Here is a 15,406-nt window from a genome sequence, read left to right as displayed (position 1 = left end):
TACCCACTTACTAAACAAGAAACTTCTGGAGCTCTTCTGATCCAGAGAACTCACATCTCTGTAAAGGTTCTGTTTCAGTCAGACAGATCTGTTTTTTTTGTTGTTGTTGTTGTTTTTTTTTAATTCTCATTCTGCTGAATCCAGACTGTACCTGTGTGCCTTAGGAAATTCCCATTTTCTTCTCATTTGTAAAATTATAAATAATATTAATAATATCCTTATTGGAAGGTTTTGTAAGATTAAATGAAATAAAGTACATCTAAGTGATTATTTTGTGTGTGTGTGAGAGACGGAGTTTTGCTCTTGTTGCTCAGGCTGGAGTGCAATGGCGCAATCTCAGCTCACCCCAACCTCCGCCTCCAGGGTTCAAACTATTCTCCTGCCTCAGCCTCTGGAGTAGCTGGAATTACAGGCATATGCCACCACGCCCGGCTAATTTTGTATTTTTAGTAGAGATGGGGTTTCTCCATGTTGATCAGGCTGGTCTTGAACTCCCCACCTTAGGTGATCCACCCGCCTCGGCCTCCCAAAGTGCTGGGATTAGAGGGGTGAGCCACTGTGCCCTGCCCCCAGTGATTCTTATGATCAGGTAACAGTGAGAATCACTGCCTTAGAGTATGCCTCTATTTGTAGGTTATGGCTACATTGTTTCTCCTACTCCAAATTCTTTATATACCGTCATATTACTATAGTTTTTCTTAGTTAAAACCAAAGGTCTGAATGATCAATTGTAATTCAAAGAATAACTGAAACATTTTTTAACTAAATTAATTTTCTTCTATCCATATTATGTATTTTTGACATGCAAAAACATCATACTTCAAACATTTAAAAAAAATTGACCATCACAAAAAAATCTTGTAACAAGAGGAAGGAAAAAACTGTCATGCTATCAATGAGAAAAGTGGATTCCTAGAAACAAGCTGACTTAACTAAGGTCACACTGCCACTAAGAACTATGCAGCCCTGACTTTAGTCTATTGCAAGAGTGTTCCCGTCATTCACTAAACTTCCTATCACCTGCAATGTGCTTTGTTTTTAACATTGTATACAGCATATTATTTCATTTTATATGCACAACAGTACAACAAGTTAGGAAAAAAAGTATGGTCTTTGAAATCAGACACATCTGGTTTTTTTTTTTTTTTTAATTCTCATTCTGCTGAATCCAGACTGTACCTGTGTGCCTTAGGAAATTCCCATTTTCTTCTCATTTGTAAAATTATAAATAATATTAATAATATTATCCTTATTGGAAGGTTTTGTAAGATTAAATGAAATAAAGTACATCTAAGCATCCAGGCCAGTGCCCAGCACATACTAAGTGCTCAATGAATGTTGGCCTTTTAGTTTTTCTGCCTTCTCTCCCTCAACTCCTGTCTTATTTTTAGTCCAGCAGTGTTTTCATTGCACCATTCTGCCCATCTTAGTAGCTTGTTCCTCATTTCACTGTGCAGTGTTCTCATTACGGTCTCCTGTTACTGAATTCCATATTTAATCTAACTAGACTTGACACTGAGCCTCTTGGACAACATTCTCCAACGTGCCTCTTCATGTCCAACTCCAGAGTTAATAAACCTTGACTTAGAAACTGCCCGTTGGCGTAGTGGGGAGGGGTTCAGAAGACCCAGCTTCTACATCAGGTCCTGCCACTGACTGACTTTATGACCTTAGGCAAATTAAAGAACCTCCCTGGGCTTCAGCTGTAAAACTCAAGATATGAAAAAGTGATCCTAAATTTTCCTCCTGCTCTAAAATTTCATGACTTCATGATATTAATGAACTTGTCGGTCTAACAATAGCTCTTTCTCATTTCTTATTTTAGGCATGAGTTTAAAATGAATGCTCTGAATTATAGAGGATTGTTATACTGGCTTCCATGATTACATTGCCTACAAAGTTTTTTTGTAATTTGTTCCTTAGCTTTATCATTGTAACTTAAAAAGTTCATAGAGGAGCCCGTAGAAATACTTCATATCCCTGACACCATCCATTAAAAATAGTTACAGGCCGGGCGCGGTAGCTGACGTCTATAATCCCAGCACTTTGGGAGGCCGAGGTGGGCGGATCACAACGTCAGGAGCTCGAGACCATCCTGGCTAACACGGTGAAACCCCGTCTCTACTAAAAATACAAAAAATTAGCCGGGCGCAGTAGCAGGCGCCTGTAGTCCCAGCTACTAGGAGAGGCTGAGGCAGGAGAATGGCGTGAACCCGGGAGGCGGACTTTGCAGTGAGCCGAGATGGCGCCACTGCACTCCAGCCTGGGCGACAGAGCAAGAATCTGTCTCAAAAAAAAAAAAAAAGTTACAAAGAACCAGTCCATCAGATCTGGGAAAAGCTTGCACCATAGCTTGCATTTAGCATCACCTATACAATTCTAACCTGAAGTACAGCCATGCTCTGAGTTTGGGTGCCAACAGCATGGCTGAACGTTGTCAGTCTTCAATGCTGCACTTTTTTTTATTGGGTACAAGTGAGACAATGACAAGTGGCAACTACTACACAGGACTTCCAGGGCCAACCTTGACACACATACAAAGATGAGAGTGAGGGATAGGGCTGAAATATTCTTTTCAGAGTGATGGTCAAGCTCTAATTATAAGAAAAAGCACATTCATTGGAAAAATACAAATGCAAATGAGTTATATCTTGCTGCTTCAGGATGGCTTTGAAAAAATTCCTGCCCATCTGCAGTAGTATAGAATTTATATCTTTCCAGTTTTTTAAATCATGTTCTAGCTCTCTTTTAAACGAATACCTCAGGGACTGAAGCATTTTACTTTAATTGGGATAAAACTTGAATGTCTCTATTTTCCACTTACTTAACCAAATCTTGTAATTCCTTCAAACTACATTCTTTCCATGTTATACATAAAAACCTGAGTGATCTCTCTCGCTCATGATAATCCCTCACAGAATTTACTATCAGTTTCAACTGTCATCTATATCATATGCTAACCAGACTATTAGTTTCATTTTCAAGTGAATGCGTTTGTCACTCCAGTACCCATGATTGAATCCTAAAAGTTTTTGCCTGATAAACCCAATGCTTCCAGCTCACTATTACCTTCTGCCAAATTCCTCTGATACCATGGGCCACCTGTAAGGACATCCTCCTTGGCACTTCATGCAGACTACCCACTTGGCTGGACTCCTTCCTTCTGTATGGACAAACTCACCGTGTTGTCTGTCTACTATTTGGAGATCTGTTGCCAGGACTGCTAATAAACATAATGCAGTCCCCCTCCGTGATTCTCCCAGAACAGTCTGTCTCCCCACTGTACTAGCAGTAATGAGGGAAGGGAAAAATGGTGAGAGTAAATAAAGTTGAGATTTAATCCCTTAAGCACATACCATGAGGAGAGTAGGCATTTTTGGTTAATCCAGGTATTACCTAAGTGATAAACCCTTTATTCCACGTCACCACTTGGGACCCTATAACAGAAGCCAGCACTATTGTGTTTTCAAATGGCATTTTTCCTTTAGTAAGGAAAAATGAAGATGTGAAACACATGTAAAGAGGAACTTAAAATACTTTGAAGAAGTTATAGAAAATATTCCCGAAGCTCAAGGAGATGTTAAATCTAGTGGACAAACATTTAAACAAATCTTTCTTTCTAAGTAGCCTGTAAATGTAACCAGTTGGAATAACTTATCTTGAAAATATATTCCAACTTGTTAAAACACCATAACTATTTAATTAACATAGGTTTATGCTTGTTGCTCTGCCATATGCTCTGAAATGACTGAATCCACTTTCCACAAGTGTGACTTCAAAAGAAATGCTCTACTAACGTCAGGTCAGTGGGGTTTTAAAATAAAGTCTACCGAGAGTCACAATGTCTATTTTTAAAGTAGTCAACCTACTTCTTAGAGCCACGCACAAAACAGAATACAAACACACTTTAAATCTGTTACATGGTGAAATGTTTGTGAAATGCAATTTTCATGATTTTTTTTCAGTGCATTAAGAATTGCTTTTCAGGAAATATCACTTCTCTCCAAGTGCGTTTTGACTATACCAAAGAGTGCTTTTTAACACCTAACTGCAATTTATTCAGATTTATATTTAGATAGTTAATTACTGTAAGATCATACTTCAGTGAAAATGACCAAATGTAATATTATTGATAGATCATTCTCCTGCTGTTGGTATTTCACCTCTTGAAAAATCACATTATTTGGTGCATGTGAAATAATGTTACATTAATTCCTTTATTCTTTCACAAAGCAAAATATTTATGGTAAAACTGCAATGCACTCACCATGCTGTGGGAATGAAAAAATTGATAAAACATTTCCTTTCCTCAAGGAGCTTACACATTATAGGAGGTATGTATGTACACAGGTAACAAGCAGGTACTTAGATAAATTACATGAGAGAGATGTTGAAAGATATCAATAATATAAGGACCCAAAACTTGATCTTTGAAACTTTCTTCTTCTTTTTAATAGTCTCTCCTCTATTCAGCTTCTGTTATGAACTTGATGCACATAAATCTAAGATATTACACACACACCCACACATATACATCTATGCATATAAGCACACATATATTTGTATTTATTGATATAGAAATATGAGTAGGTTTCTGCTAGGTTTATCATCTACTTTCCATTTTTTTTCTTTTTTAAATAATTTCCAATTTTATTATAGACTCGGGGGGTCTAAGTGCAGGTTTGTTACATGGGTATATTATGTGATGCTAAGAATTGGGGTATGGATGGCCCTGTTGCCCAGGAGAGAGCATAGTACCTGATGGGTAGTTTTTCGGTCCATTCCCCTCTCCCCTTCTGCCCTCTCCAGTAGTCCCCAGTGTCTGTAGTACCCGCTTTTATGTTCACCTGTACTCAATGTTTAGCTCTCATTTATAAATGAGAACATGTGGTATTTGGTTTTCTGTTCCTCTGTTAATTCACTTAGGATGATGGTCTCCAGATGAATCCATGTTGCTGCAAAGGACATCATTTCATTCTTTTTCATGGCTGTATAGTATGCCATGGTGTTCAGGTACCACATGATCCACTGTTGATGGGCACCTAGGCTGGATGAACACATATGTGCATGTGTCTTTTTGGTAGAACAACTTCTTTTCCTTTGGGTATATACTCAGTAATGGGATTGCTGGGTTGAATGGTAGTTCTGTTTAAGCTGTTTGAGAGATCTCCAAACTGCTTTCCACAGTGGTCGAACAATTTACATTCCCACCATTAGTGCATAAGCATTCCCTTTTCTCTGCAGCCTTGCCAGCATCTGTTATTCTTTTTAATCTTTTTTATAATAGGTCAGACTGACAGCTGTGAGATGGTATGTCATTCCAATTTTGATTTGCATTTATCTGATGATTAGTGATGATGAGCATTTTTTCATATGCTTGTTGGCTGCTTGTCTTTTTTTTTTTTTTTGAGAAGTGTCTGTTCATGTTCTTTTGCCCAATTTTAGATGGGATTATCTGTTTTTTGCTTGTTGAGTTGTTTAAGTATCTTTTAAATTCTAGATATTAGACCTCTGTTGGATGCATAGTTTGCAGATATTTTCTCCAATACTGTGGGTTGTCTTTTTACTCTCCTACTTCTTTTTCTGTACAAAAGCTCTTTTGTTTAATTAGGTCTCACTTGTCAATTTTTGTTTTTGTTGCAATTGCTTTTGGGGACTTAGTCATAAATTCTTTGCCAAAGCCAGTGTCAAGAAGGAAGAGTCTTTCCTCATGGTTACCACTGCCCCAGGCCCATGGCAAGTACTGCCTGGCTACTGCCGATGTTCACACAAGATCCAATGGCTGTTTAGTCAGCTTATGGTAAATGCTGCCAGGCCTGGCTCTCTCCTTTCAGGAATGGGCTCCCCTCTGGCCCAGGATGAGTCCAGAAGTGCCATCTAGGAGCCAAGGCCTGGAGTCAGGAACCTCAGGAGCCAACTCTGTGCTCTACACCACTGTGGATGAGCTGGTACCCAAGCTGCAAGACAAAGTCCCCTTTACTCTTCACTCTGCTTTCCTCAAGTAGAAGGAATATCTCGCCATGGCCACCACAGGTGGGGATGTTTGGGTTTCACCTGAAACCAGCATGGCTCTGGATGTCACTCAAGGCTGCAGTGAGTACTGCCTAGCTACTCCTTACGTTCATTTAAGGCCCAAGGGCCCTTTAGACAGTGGGTGATTAATCTTGCCAGGACTGAGTCCTTCCCTTCAAGTCAGTGGGTTCCCTTCTGGCCCAGAAATGTTGTCCAGAGGTAGAACCTGAAATGGGGGCCTCAGGACTCTGCCTGGTGTCCTATTCTACTGTGGTAAGCTAGTATCCAAGTTGTAAGACAAAGTCCTCTTTACTGTCTCCTCTCCTCTCCTGAAGCAGAGGAAAGGAGTCTGTCCTGGAGCTGCGAGCTGCACTACTAGGGATTGAAGAAGGAGTGGTTCAAGCACTCCCTTGGCCACCGTGGCTAGTGTCTCACTAGGTCGCATGACACAAAGTCTACTGCCTCCAAGCTCAGCACAGCACAAGGACTAGCCAAGAAATTCCAAGTCCTTGTGGCCTAGACTGCCTTTCAAATTTATTTGGATCCCAAAGCACTTTAGCCTGCAGTTGGGAGGCTACCAGAAATTCCCCTCTGGCTAGGGCTGGTCTAGATGCTCTCTATGTGTGCTGGCTGAATTTTGCCCTGTGTTGCATTCTGCTATGACAGGCAGCACTAAGTTCCAGTGCAAAGTCCCACAGTCACTGTGCTCTCCTCCCTCCCCTAAGCACATAGATTCTGTGCCACGTGGCCACTGCTGGGGGATGGGGGAAGAGAGGTATCAGCAATTCAAGGCTGTCTCTCCTACCCTCTTCAGTGCCTCTTTCCTAATATAATGTTAAAACCAAGCTCTGTGATCATTCATCTGATTTTTGGTTCTTATGGAGGTGCTTTCTTATATGAATTGTTGCTAAATTTCATGCTCCTATAGGCGGATGATCACTGGAAGTTTCTATTTGGATATTTTGCTCCATTTGTCCCACTTTTTTTCTTTGTTTACAAACATATTTTAACTTTTTTAAAAAATCGTGTAAATTTATGGGGTACAAGTGTAATTTTCATACATGGATAGATTGTGTAGTGGTGAAGTCAGCACTTTTAGGGTATCCATTACCTGAATCTTTTCCTTAACCTAGCAAAGAAGGTAGGTGGGTGGGATATGCTACAAGTCAAATACTTATGCAAAGAAATAAAGGGATATATATAAATCAAACGACATAATTACGAATACTTAATAGAAACTGAGATAAAGTTTTCCTTAGAAGAATGTTTTCTCTACAATTTATTTCTTGTGTCCTGTACGTAGCATGTGTGAGTCACATTACATTTTGCTGGTATCTGTTTATGCCCTAGTTCTAGTGAGTTTACTAAAACCACAGAAAAATGTGATACAACAATAAAGGTAGAAAAATCCTATTTAGTAAATATCTATAAAATTTAATGATTTACTTTCTCTAAAAGTATTCAGAACTGGCCTGCTAATTTTATTAAAAATAATAAAAAGAACTTTACAAAAGTAGCACCAAATTCTAATGGTTTCTTTTTAAAAAAAATTACAATACCAGCCGGGCACAGTGGCTCACGCCTGTAATCCCAGCACTTTGGGTGGCCGAGGTGGGTGGATCACCTGAGGTTGGGAGTTTGAGGCCAGCCTGACCAACATGGAGAAACTCCATTTCTACTAAAAAAAAAAAAATACAAAATTAGCCAGGTGTGGTGGCGCATGCCTGTAATCCCAGCTATTCGGGAGGCTGAGGCAGGAGAATTGCTTGAACCCGGGAGGCGCAGGTTGCAGTGAGCTGAGATCATGCCATTGCACTCCAGCCTGGGCAACAAGAGTGAAACTCTGTCTCAGAAAAAAAAAAAAAATTACAGTACCTTTCTATAGTAGAAGTGGAATTTTCCTACCAATAAAAAACCTAGGATCGACTGCTTTCAAATCATTTAAATAATTCTAATAAGGACAGGTGTTTTAGTGACACTAATTTTACTTCTTTATTTTTCTTTCATCTGAAATATGTAAATATGGGATGAATTAGAACACAGTTTAGTTGGTTGTGAACTTGTTAAGATATCTGTCTTATATATTTTCAAATGTCTTCAGTACATATGCTTTCTGGGGCTCTGTTGCCTAAATTAACTCTCTTACCACATGTACTAGTTCCTACAACTTCTACATGATGCTCACAAAGAGGGATACAGTTTGCACAAGACTGAGTGCTGAGCTGTCACTTCTTTATCCTCATCAAGCAGTTATTACTCTGGGCCTACTCCTGCCATGTAAGGCACTTTGCTTGGGAAGCTCCAGGGATATGAACAGTTCTAAGGAAAAAGTGACATGTTGAATTGCAGTTCAGGTAAAAAGTGCTACAGGAGTTCTCAAGAGGAAGTGATCGCATGGCTTTAATGAAGAGAGAGTTGAAATGGTCTCCAATGGTAGGATCTAAATGAGCAGAACAGAAAAGGCACAATCTGTAGAGGAACAAGAGACTCCTGACACTGGGGAATAAGTATGCTGTGGGCAAATGCCCAGCAGCAAATATGTTGATCTGGGTGGAACTAGAGCATAGAAGACGTGGGAGAATACAGAGTCAGGGCCAGACCATGGAGGGCACTCAGAGAGCTCACAGAGGCTGGACTTTCCTCTTGGACAATGAGGAGTCATGGACAATATCTACGGCTGAGAAGTGTACAACATGACATTTCCAACTGGAAGGTTATGAAGAAGAGCTGCATAGGGCATATGGTACGAAGGGACATGGATGTGTGGTGGCAGAAGATCCACAGGAGATTACAATAGTATAGAGGGGAGTCAAGACTGGAATGGTGGCAAGGAAATGAGAAAGAAGAATGATATTAAAAGCATAGAGAAAGATAAATCAGTAGGCCTGGCTAGTTGACTTAGTGTTAGGGGAGACAGAAAAGAAAAAGTTAACAGACCTAAATTTGGGGGCTAATTTTTTTACTCATTTTTATATTAGAAACCTATTAATTTGGAGTTATAGCCCAACCTCTCTCCCCTTTTCTTTCAGATGACCTCATCACCATAGCCTCCCACGCTGAGCCCATGAGTTTCTCCAATTCCTTCCTAGGAAATCTGGAATCAGACCTGACAGATAGAGGGTGATTGCCCTCTGAGGTGTTGGCAGTAGCCATTTTCTTCCATTTGAACGAGAAACCTGGAAAGGCTGCTTTACAATAAGAGACAAAAAAAAAAAAAAGAGAAGGCAAAAACAAAAAAGATAAGATATGGAAAATAAAGGCTAGGTCTGGATTCCCTGTTACACCCTGGTCTCTGCTTTCATGTGTCCCTAGAGGCAACTACATCCCTCCTCTTGAATTGGGTAGGATATCCCTAAAATGCAGCAATACATTCCTCCTTTGATTAAATTAGCTTGGTAGGGTTATTGCTACTTGTAGCCAAAATGGTCCAAACTTAAATATTCCTCAGCATAAACTCTTCATCATCGGTCATTTGGTGCTCTGACTACTCTCTGAACACTTCAGCATGTTATTGACATTTTACATTGTTATGATATTTTTTCATCTATAATGTCTTTCCCTTCCCCTTTGCTGACTCTGCCTATGTAAATCCTGACTATCCTTTCTTTCTTCCATCTGTCTTTATTAAGCAGTTTTTGAGTGAATCCATAATATCTGTAAATTACAATGTTATATTTTCCCACTTGAAGTCCTTGATTTTAGTGAACTTATTGGAAGAGTACTTAAAACTTACACAAATAGAGTAGAAGCATGAGGATGGTAACGGACAATCAAAGAATTTATGCTCTCAAATATATGAATGTAAGCAAATTCAATTAGACAACAGTCTACTTGGCTACTAATACCATTGACTTTAAGATGGGTTCAGAGAGGTATCAGTAGGCCATCTGGCCAATGTGGACATTTTACAAGAGAAATTATATTAGTTAGGAAATAGAGGAAGATAAAAATGGCCTTTATATAAGTAACGCATGATAAATTATTGCATAAGTCCTAAAAATTCAATTCTGTAGATATCCATGGGACGTCCTACAGCTTAGTGAGAGGCAGATCTAGAACCTGCCAATGCTGTCTGACTCAAAGTCAGACTGGAAAGTTTTTTCCATTGCTATTTCAGGAAATACAAAATTTATCAATTTTCAAATGCGACAAAAATATTCCGTTTTATCTCTTTAAATAATTTTTTAAATGATAGTGTATTTTAAAATATTATCCATTAAAATAGTAATATACTCAAAGAACCATCTTGAACCTAATGCCCAAGATATATTATTTAACAAATTAAAAAAAAACAAATCAATAAATAAACTTCTATTCTCTTTTGAGACAACACTGAAAATCTCTCATAAAGGCCTCTTTTTGCCTCCAGAAATGAGAAAACCAATCTGCTATCCTGTGAAATCTCACATAAATTCAGAATACAATGGAGTATTCCTTCAGTAATCGTAGTCTTTGGTCTGGTGACTTACAACGCCTCAGGAGGGAAAAAAAAATTGCCTTATGAAAGCAATAAGAAAATGTCTAACAAATGGATGGATATTTAATGAGCAAGAAATAGCTGGTGTCTCTTTCTGCCCCATTCAAAAGAATATTCCTAAAACCCCAAACAGTCACACCAGATTACATGAGTAACACTGGTTAGTGTGATGCTATTGTATGAAAAATCTGTTGCTAAGCAGGGCAGAAATATGGTTTACATGAAAATGGAATGATCTCCGGTGAATACTGAAAGAAAGTAACAATTTCCATAACCAGAAAAAGAATTTTTACATCACTCCATTTCAACTGCTATAAAACCCTGAGTTGCTTCGACAATTGCTTTTCCCTGCGTTGCTGCTTTTATGTCGTCCTCATGTCTGCAGCTTTCCATTTACTAAATGACAGGGTTTTTTGGTTTTTGTTTCCGAGTGTGTTTTCCCCTAAAGCCTAGGCAGAAAATACCAACGTGCTATATGGTTTCTAGGGGCCCACCTTGCAATGTTCATAACACACATTTTTGGTGCCCCTCTTATAAAAGTCCAGTTGGCTTTCCCTCCCAGTATAATAGCTGAAAATATAAACAGAGAATGCCCCATCAATAGTAACTGTAAACGCTGTACTTATTTAGATTTCTGGAGCCTGTTGCCATATCCTGTTTGTTATACTGGGAACAAAGCATGCAGCAACTTCGGTGAGGGGAGGGAAATACACTTACCTGCATCACAATAAGGAGGTCAAAGACCAAGATAAAAGAAGCAAGGAATGCTCTGGAAACTTCATCACTGGGTAAAAATCCCCGATTCAGCTTGTCCCAGCTGATCCAGTCCGTTGTAATCACAAGTACAACCACAGACGTCAGAGTAAAAAGAACTGTCCTGTAAGGAACAAGGCACTCATTAAAGAACATAAGGCATAAAATATAGATACTAGAGAGTGCATGTTATCTGTGCTGTATTAAATGTCTGCCCCTTGGCAAGTACCTACCCTAAGGTATATTAGCCAAAAGGAAGATGAAAAAAGTTGGCCGGGCATGGTGGCTCATGCCTGTAGTCCCAGCACTTTGGGAGCCCAAGGCGGGTGGATCACCTGAGGTCAGGAGTTCGAGACAAGCCTGTCCAACATGGTGAAGCCCTGTCTCTACTAAAAATACAAAAAAATTAGCCAAACGCAGTGGTGTGCGCCTGTAGTCCCAGCTACTTGGGAGGCTGAGGCTGGAGAATCGCTTGAACCTGGGAGGCGGAGTTTGCAGTGAGCCGAGATTGCGCCACTGCACTCCAGCCTGGGTGACAGAGTGAGACTCCATCTCAAAAGAAAAAAGAAAAAAAAATTAAATGCCTTCTTTCAAAAGCAATTTTCCCTAAAGAACATTAAGATAATAATTATGGAACAAATAATTAACAACAACAATGTTAAAAATGACTTTGGTTAGTGCAGTAACTGTCCCAAGAAAACATTGGTGTGTAGCTCATAGTAAACCTGTACATTGTTTACCAAGGGTAGTGGACATGCAGTGTAAGAAGATAAGGCAGATGGTGAATAGGTGAGGAAATCTTTGGATTCCATTATCCTTCTACAAAAGAGAAGGATAGTTAGACCAGACTCATCACCATCTCCAAGACTTGATAAGCTCCATACAGGGACCACCTCTAAAAGCCAAAAATCTAGCCTGTTCTCATAGGACATATATCATCCATGGCTTGTGGTCTAGTGACCTCTCTCCATGTCAGAGCATCTGCTCCCTGCTAGATAAGATACTAGGAGCCTGACATTTTCTCTTACATATCTTTGTAGCCCCCGTAAAATCTTGCACAAGTATACACAGATGGAGTTCAACAAGGGTTAGTTGAAACTAAAGCATTTTTAACAATCAGAAAAATACTCAAATTAGTCTTTAATGCTGATTTTTAAAGTAGATCTGAAATGTGGGTGATGAAAATTTAATCTGCCAGAGAATTGTCCATAATGTAGTTAAGCCTGTGCTTTTCAGGGCTATATCGACGCCTAGATATTGTCTAGAATTATAAGAAGAAAAAGCAATTATGTGAAATAAATTTAATCAGATAAAAATGCAAGAAAGAAAAGGGAAATAAAGGAAAACAGAAGAAAAAACATAGAGGTGAAATAGCATTGTAGAACACATATCCATTTTGGCAATTAACAAAACCATTTTTGCCCTCTAATGTCTTATAATAATTGAAACTCATAAAAATAATATGAATCTTCATAGAATTCTCTTTTCAATTGTACATAGTGTAAACCTCTAAGCCAAAAATTTGGTTTTGCTTTTCACAATTTCTTATTTGAGGCAAGTTATACTTTAATATAATGGATATAAAGAAACACTTCTTATATTTTTTTCTCCTCATGAATGGAAAGATACGTTATTTTTTAAAATTTTAGAAAATAAACATTCCTATTAAACCTCATTATTTTATTAAAATTGCAAACTTTCAAAAGAATTTGACTCATGACCTCTAAAATATAAAGTACAGATTGTCTCCTGCTATGGTGTAGAGTAACTTTGATCACAGAAATTCAAATGAATTAAATAAGTATGGGAGAAGTTCTAACTAATTATTGTAACTCAATAGATAGAAATTGCAAGTATTATATAAAAAGAATAGTGGGATTTAAGCAAAATTTTCTCCAGGTTAAGTCTATGTGTTTTTGATTTTGTTTTCTTGAGCTTGAGAAACCTCAAACAACTCTGAATGAAATCACCACAATTTCTTTTTTCATGAAGGAATGTAACAACCTTGATGAAGAATAAAATATTGATTATTATGCAAAGTTTTTTGGTAATAAGGGTATTTTCTTATCATTCTTGGCTTTTCAAATGCATTTCTCACAAGGATGCTATAAATATATACACTTTACAGGATGCACTCATATGGCTGTATAGGTTGGTAAATAGTTGGGGCTCCAGTTTTCTCATGTCCCACTTTCTTTTTCTCCCCAGCCTCCTTCACAGAGCCTCTCACCTCCCTGTTATCCAGCACTGCCTGGTTAACCTCTGGTGAAACAAGGGTACTGTAGTACCTCACTCTAGTTCTATAGCCAGTGTCTATTCTATTGGTCAGAACCTGTAGTCCACAGGCTCTGTGGTATTTTTAATATCATTACTGTATTTTCACCTGGAACTCCCTTTAGTAAAGACAGTTGATTGAGAAGAATTAATACTCTAATGTTACTTCATAGGTCTAAAAATGTACACTGATACTGTAAAATTAAATATTTATTCAGAGGCACATTTTTAGGTGTGAAAGTCTAGGAGTTTGGAATAAATGTCTGCTGAGAAATTAGAAACCTCATCTATTAAAATATTTATAAAGGAACTATTCTAGGAGTCAGCAAGATAGCAGAATAGGAGATCCTCTACTCATATCCACCCACAGAACAACAATTTGGCAGCTATCTATGGACAAAAGTGCCTTTTTCGAGCTTTAGATTCAGATACGAAGTCCAAGACTGATCAGGGCTGTCTGAGAGGGCAGGCTTGTACCCAGTCGCCAGGCTTATGAACAGCGGTCCTGGATACAGACCCAGAAACAGCCTCATCCCCCTATGAACTTGGCTACAATTCCATTTGGCCTTCGTCCTGCCACCAGAATCATCCACCAAGGAATGAGGGAGGAGTCATGCCCACATGCACTTTGTACAACAGATCGGCTGATCTCAGCCCCAGCTGTGGACCCTAAAGAGGCCCTGTAATTCAGCTGTAGCCATTCTCATCTGTAGTCTGAGAGCATTTCTGCCCACCCAGAGACCTGCCAGGAGATATGCTCATTCATGCCCTGGTGGCAGTCCCACCAACTTGGTCCCACTGCAGATGCTGAAAGAGCCCTTTAACTTGGTTCCAGCTCCTCTCAGCTGTGATCTGAAAGCAGTTCTGCCCACCAAGGGACTTTATAGAAAACATGCTCATCCATGCTCCCAGAAATAGGCCTCAGGCTAAATGTAGATCCTGAAGTAGACCTGTGACCCAGCTCCAGCCCTGCTCGGCTGCAGTCAGGGGCAGTCTTGCCCAATCAAGAACCTGGCAGGAGGTACATTTGTCTGTGACCCTGGAGAGAGACCTAAAAACACTGAACTCAGCTGTGGACCCTGAAGCACACTCTGTAACTCAGTTCTAGCCCCTCTCAGCCATAGTCCAGGACCAGTTCTGCCTGACCAAGGATCCTCCTAGTGACCCAGTGGGAGCCCTCCTAAGAACCTGGAAAGAAAGACACCGAATAGTATACCTGATAATAGGCCTACCATCTGTGGAGCCAACTGTGGAATCTAAAGCACACCCTTGCCCTAGTGTCTGTTCTACTGCCCAAAGTCCAATCTGTCTTGAGACCAGACAGGATCCATATACACTCTGCTCCTCGTAAGAACCAGCAAAAGTCTCGTGACCCAGTTAAAATTCCAGTCGACTGTGGTCCCAGAACCAATCCTAACAGGCTGGGAACCCTACAGGAGAAGGTCAATATCTGCCAAAGCCAATCTGTAAAGACTTGAACAGGTATTTGTTCCTTCAAATGCAGATACAAATGCAAAGCTATACAGATAATAAACAATCAGATAAACATGACACCACTAAAGGAAACTAATAAGCGCCAGTAACAACCCCAAAGAAATTGACATCTATGAACTGTCTGACAAAGAATTCAAAACAATCATATTAAAGAAGATCAATGGGATGGAAGAGGAAACAGACAACTAAATGAAATCAGAAAAACAATGCATGAACAAAATTAGAAGTTAATAAAAAATAGAAACCAAAAAAAAAAACAACAGAAATCCTGGATTGAAGAATACAATAACAGAACTGAAAAATTCAAAAGAGAGCTACAATATCATATTTAATCATGCAGAAGAAAAAAATATCAAACTTAAAGACAGGTCGCATGAAATTAGCCAGTTAGAGAAA

General features: G+C 39.2%; 1 protein-coding gene across 1 annotated transcript in view; it reads right to left on the bottom strand.

The window, feature by feature from the left end:
* Positions 1-15,406, bottom strand: part of TMEM117 (transmembrane protein 117) — a 556,036-nt gene that overhangs the window by 88,921 nt on the left and 451,709 nt on the right. Inside the window, exon 6 of the mRNA XM_003252270.3 lies at positions 11,207-11,366. Coding sequence (XP_003252318.1) covers positions 11,207-11,366 — 160 coding nt within the window. The remainder of the gene's footprint in view (positions 1-11,206; positions 11,367-15,406) is intronic.

The sequence above is a fragment of the Nomascus leucogenys genome, chromosome 11 (genome assembly GCF_006542625.1).
Source record: "Nomascus leucogenys isolate Asia chromosome 11, Asia_NLE_v1, whole genome shotgun sequence".
Lineage (NCBI taxonomy): Eukaryota > Metazoa > Chordata > Mammalia > Primates > Hylobatidae > Nomascus > Nomascus leucogenys.
Note: the sequence above shows the minus strand (reverse complement) of the source record. Positions and strands in the feature narration are given on the sequence as shown.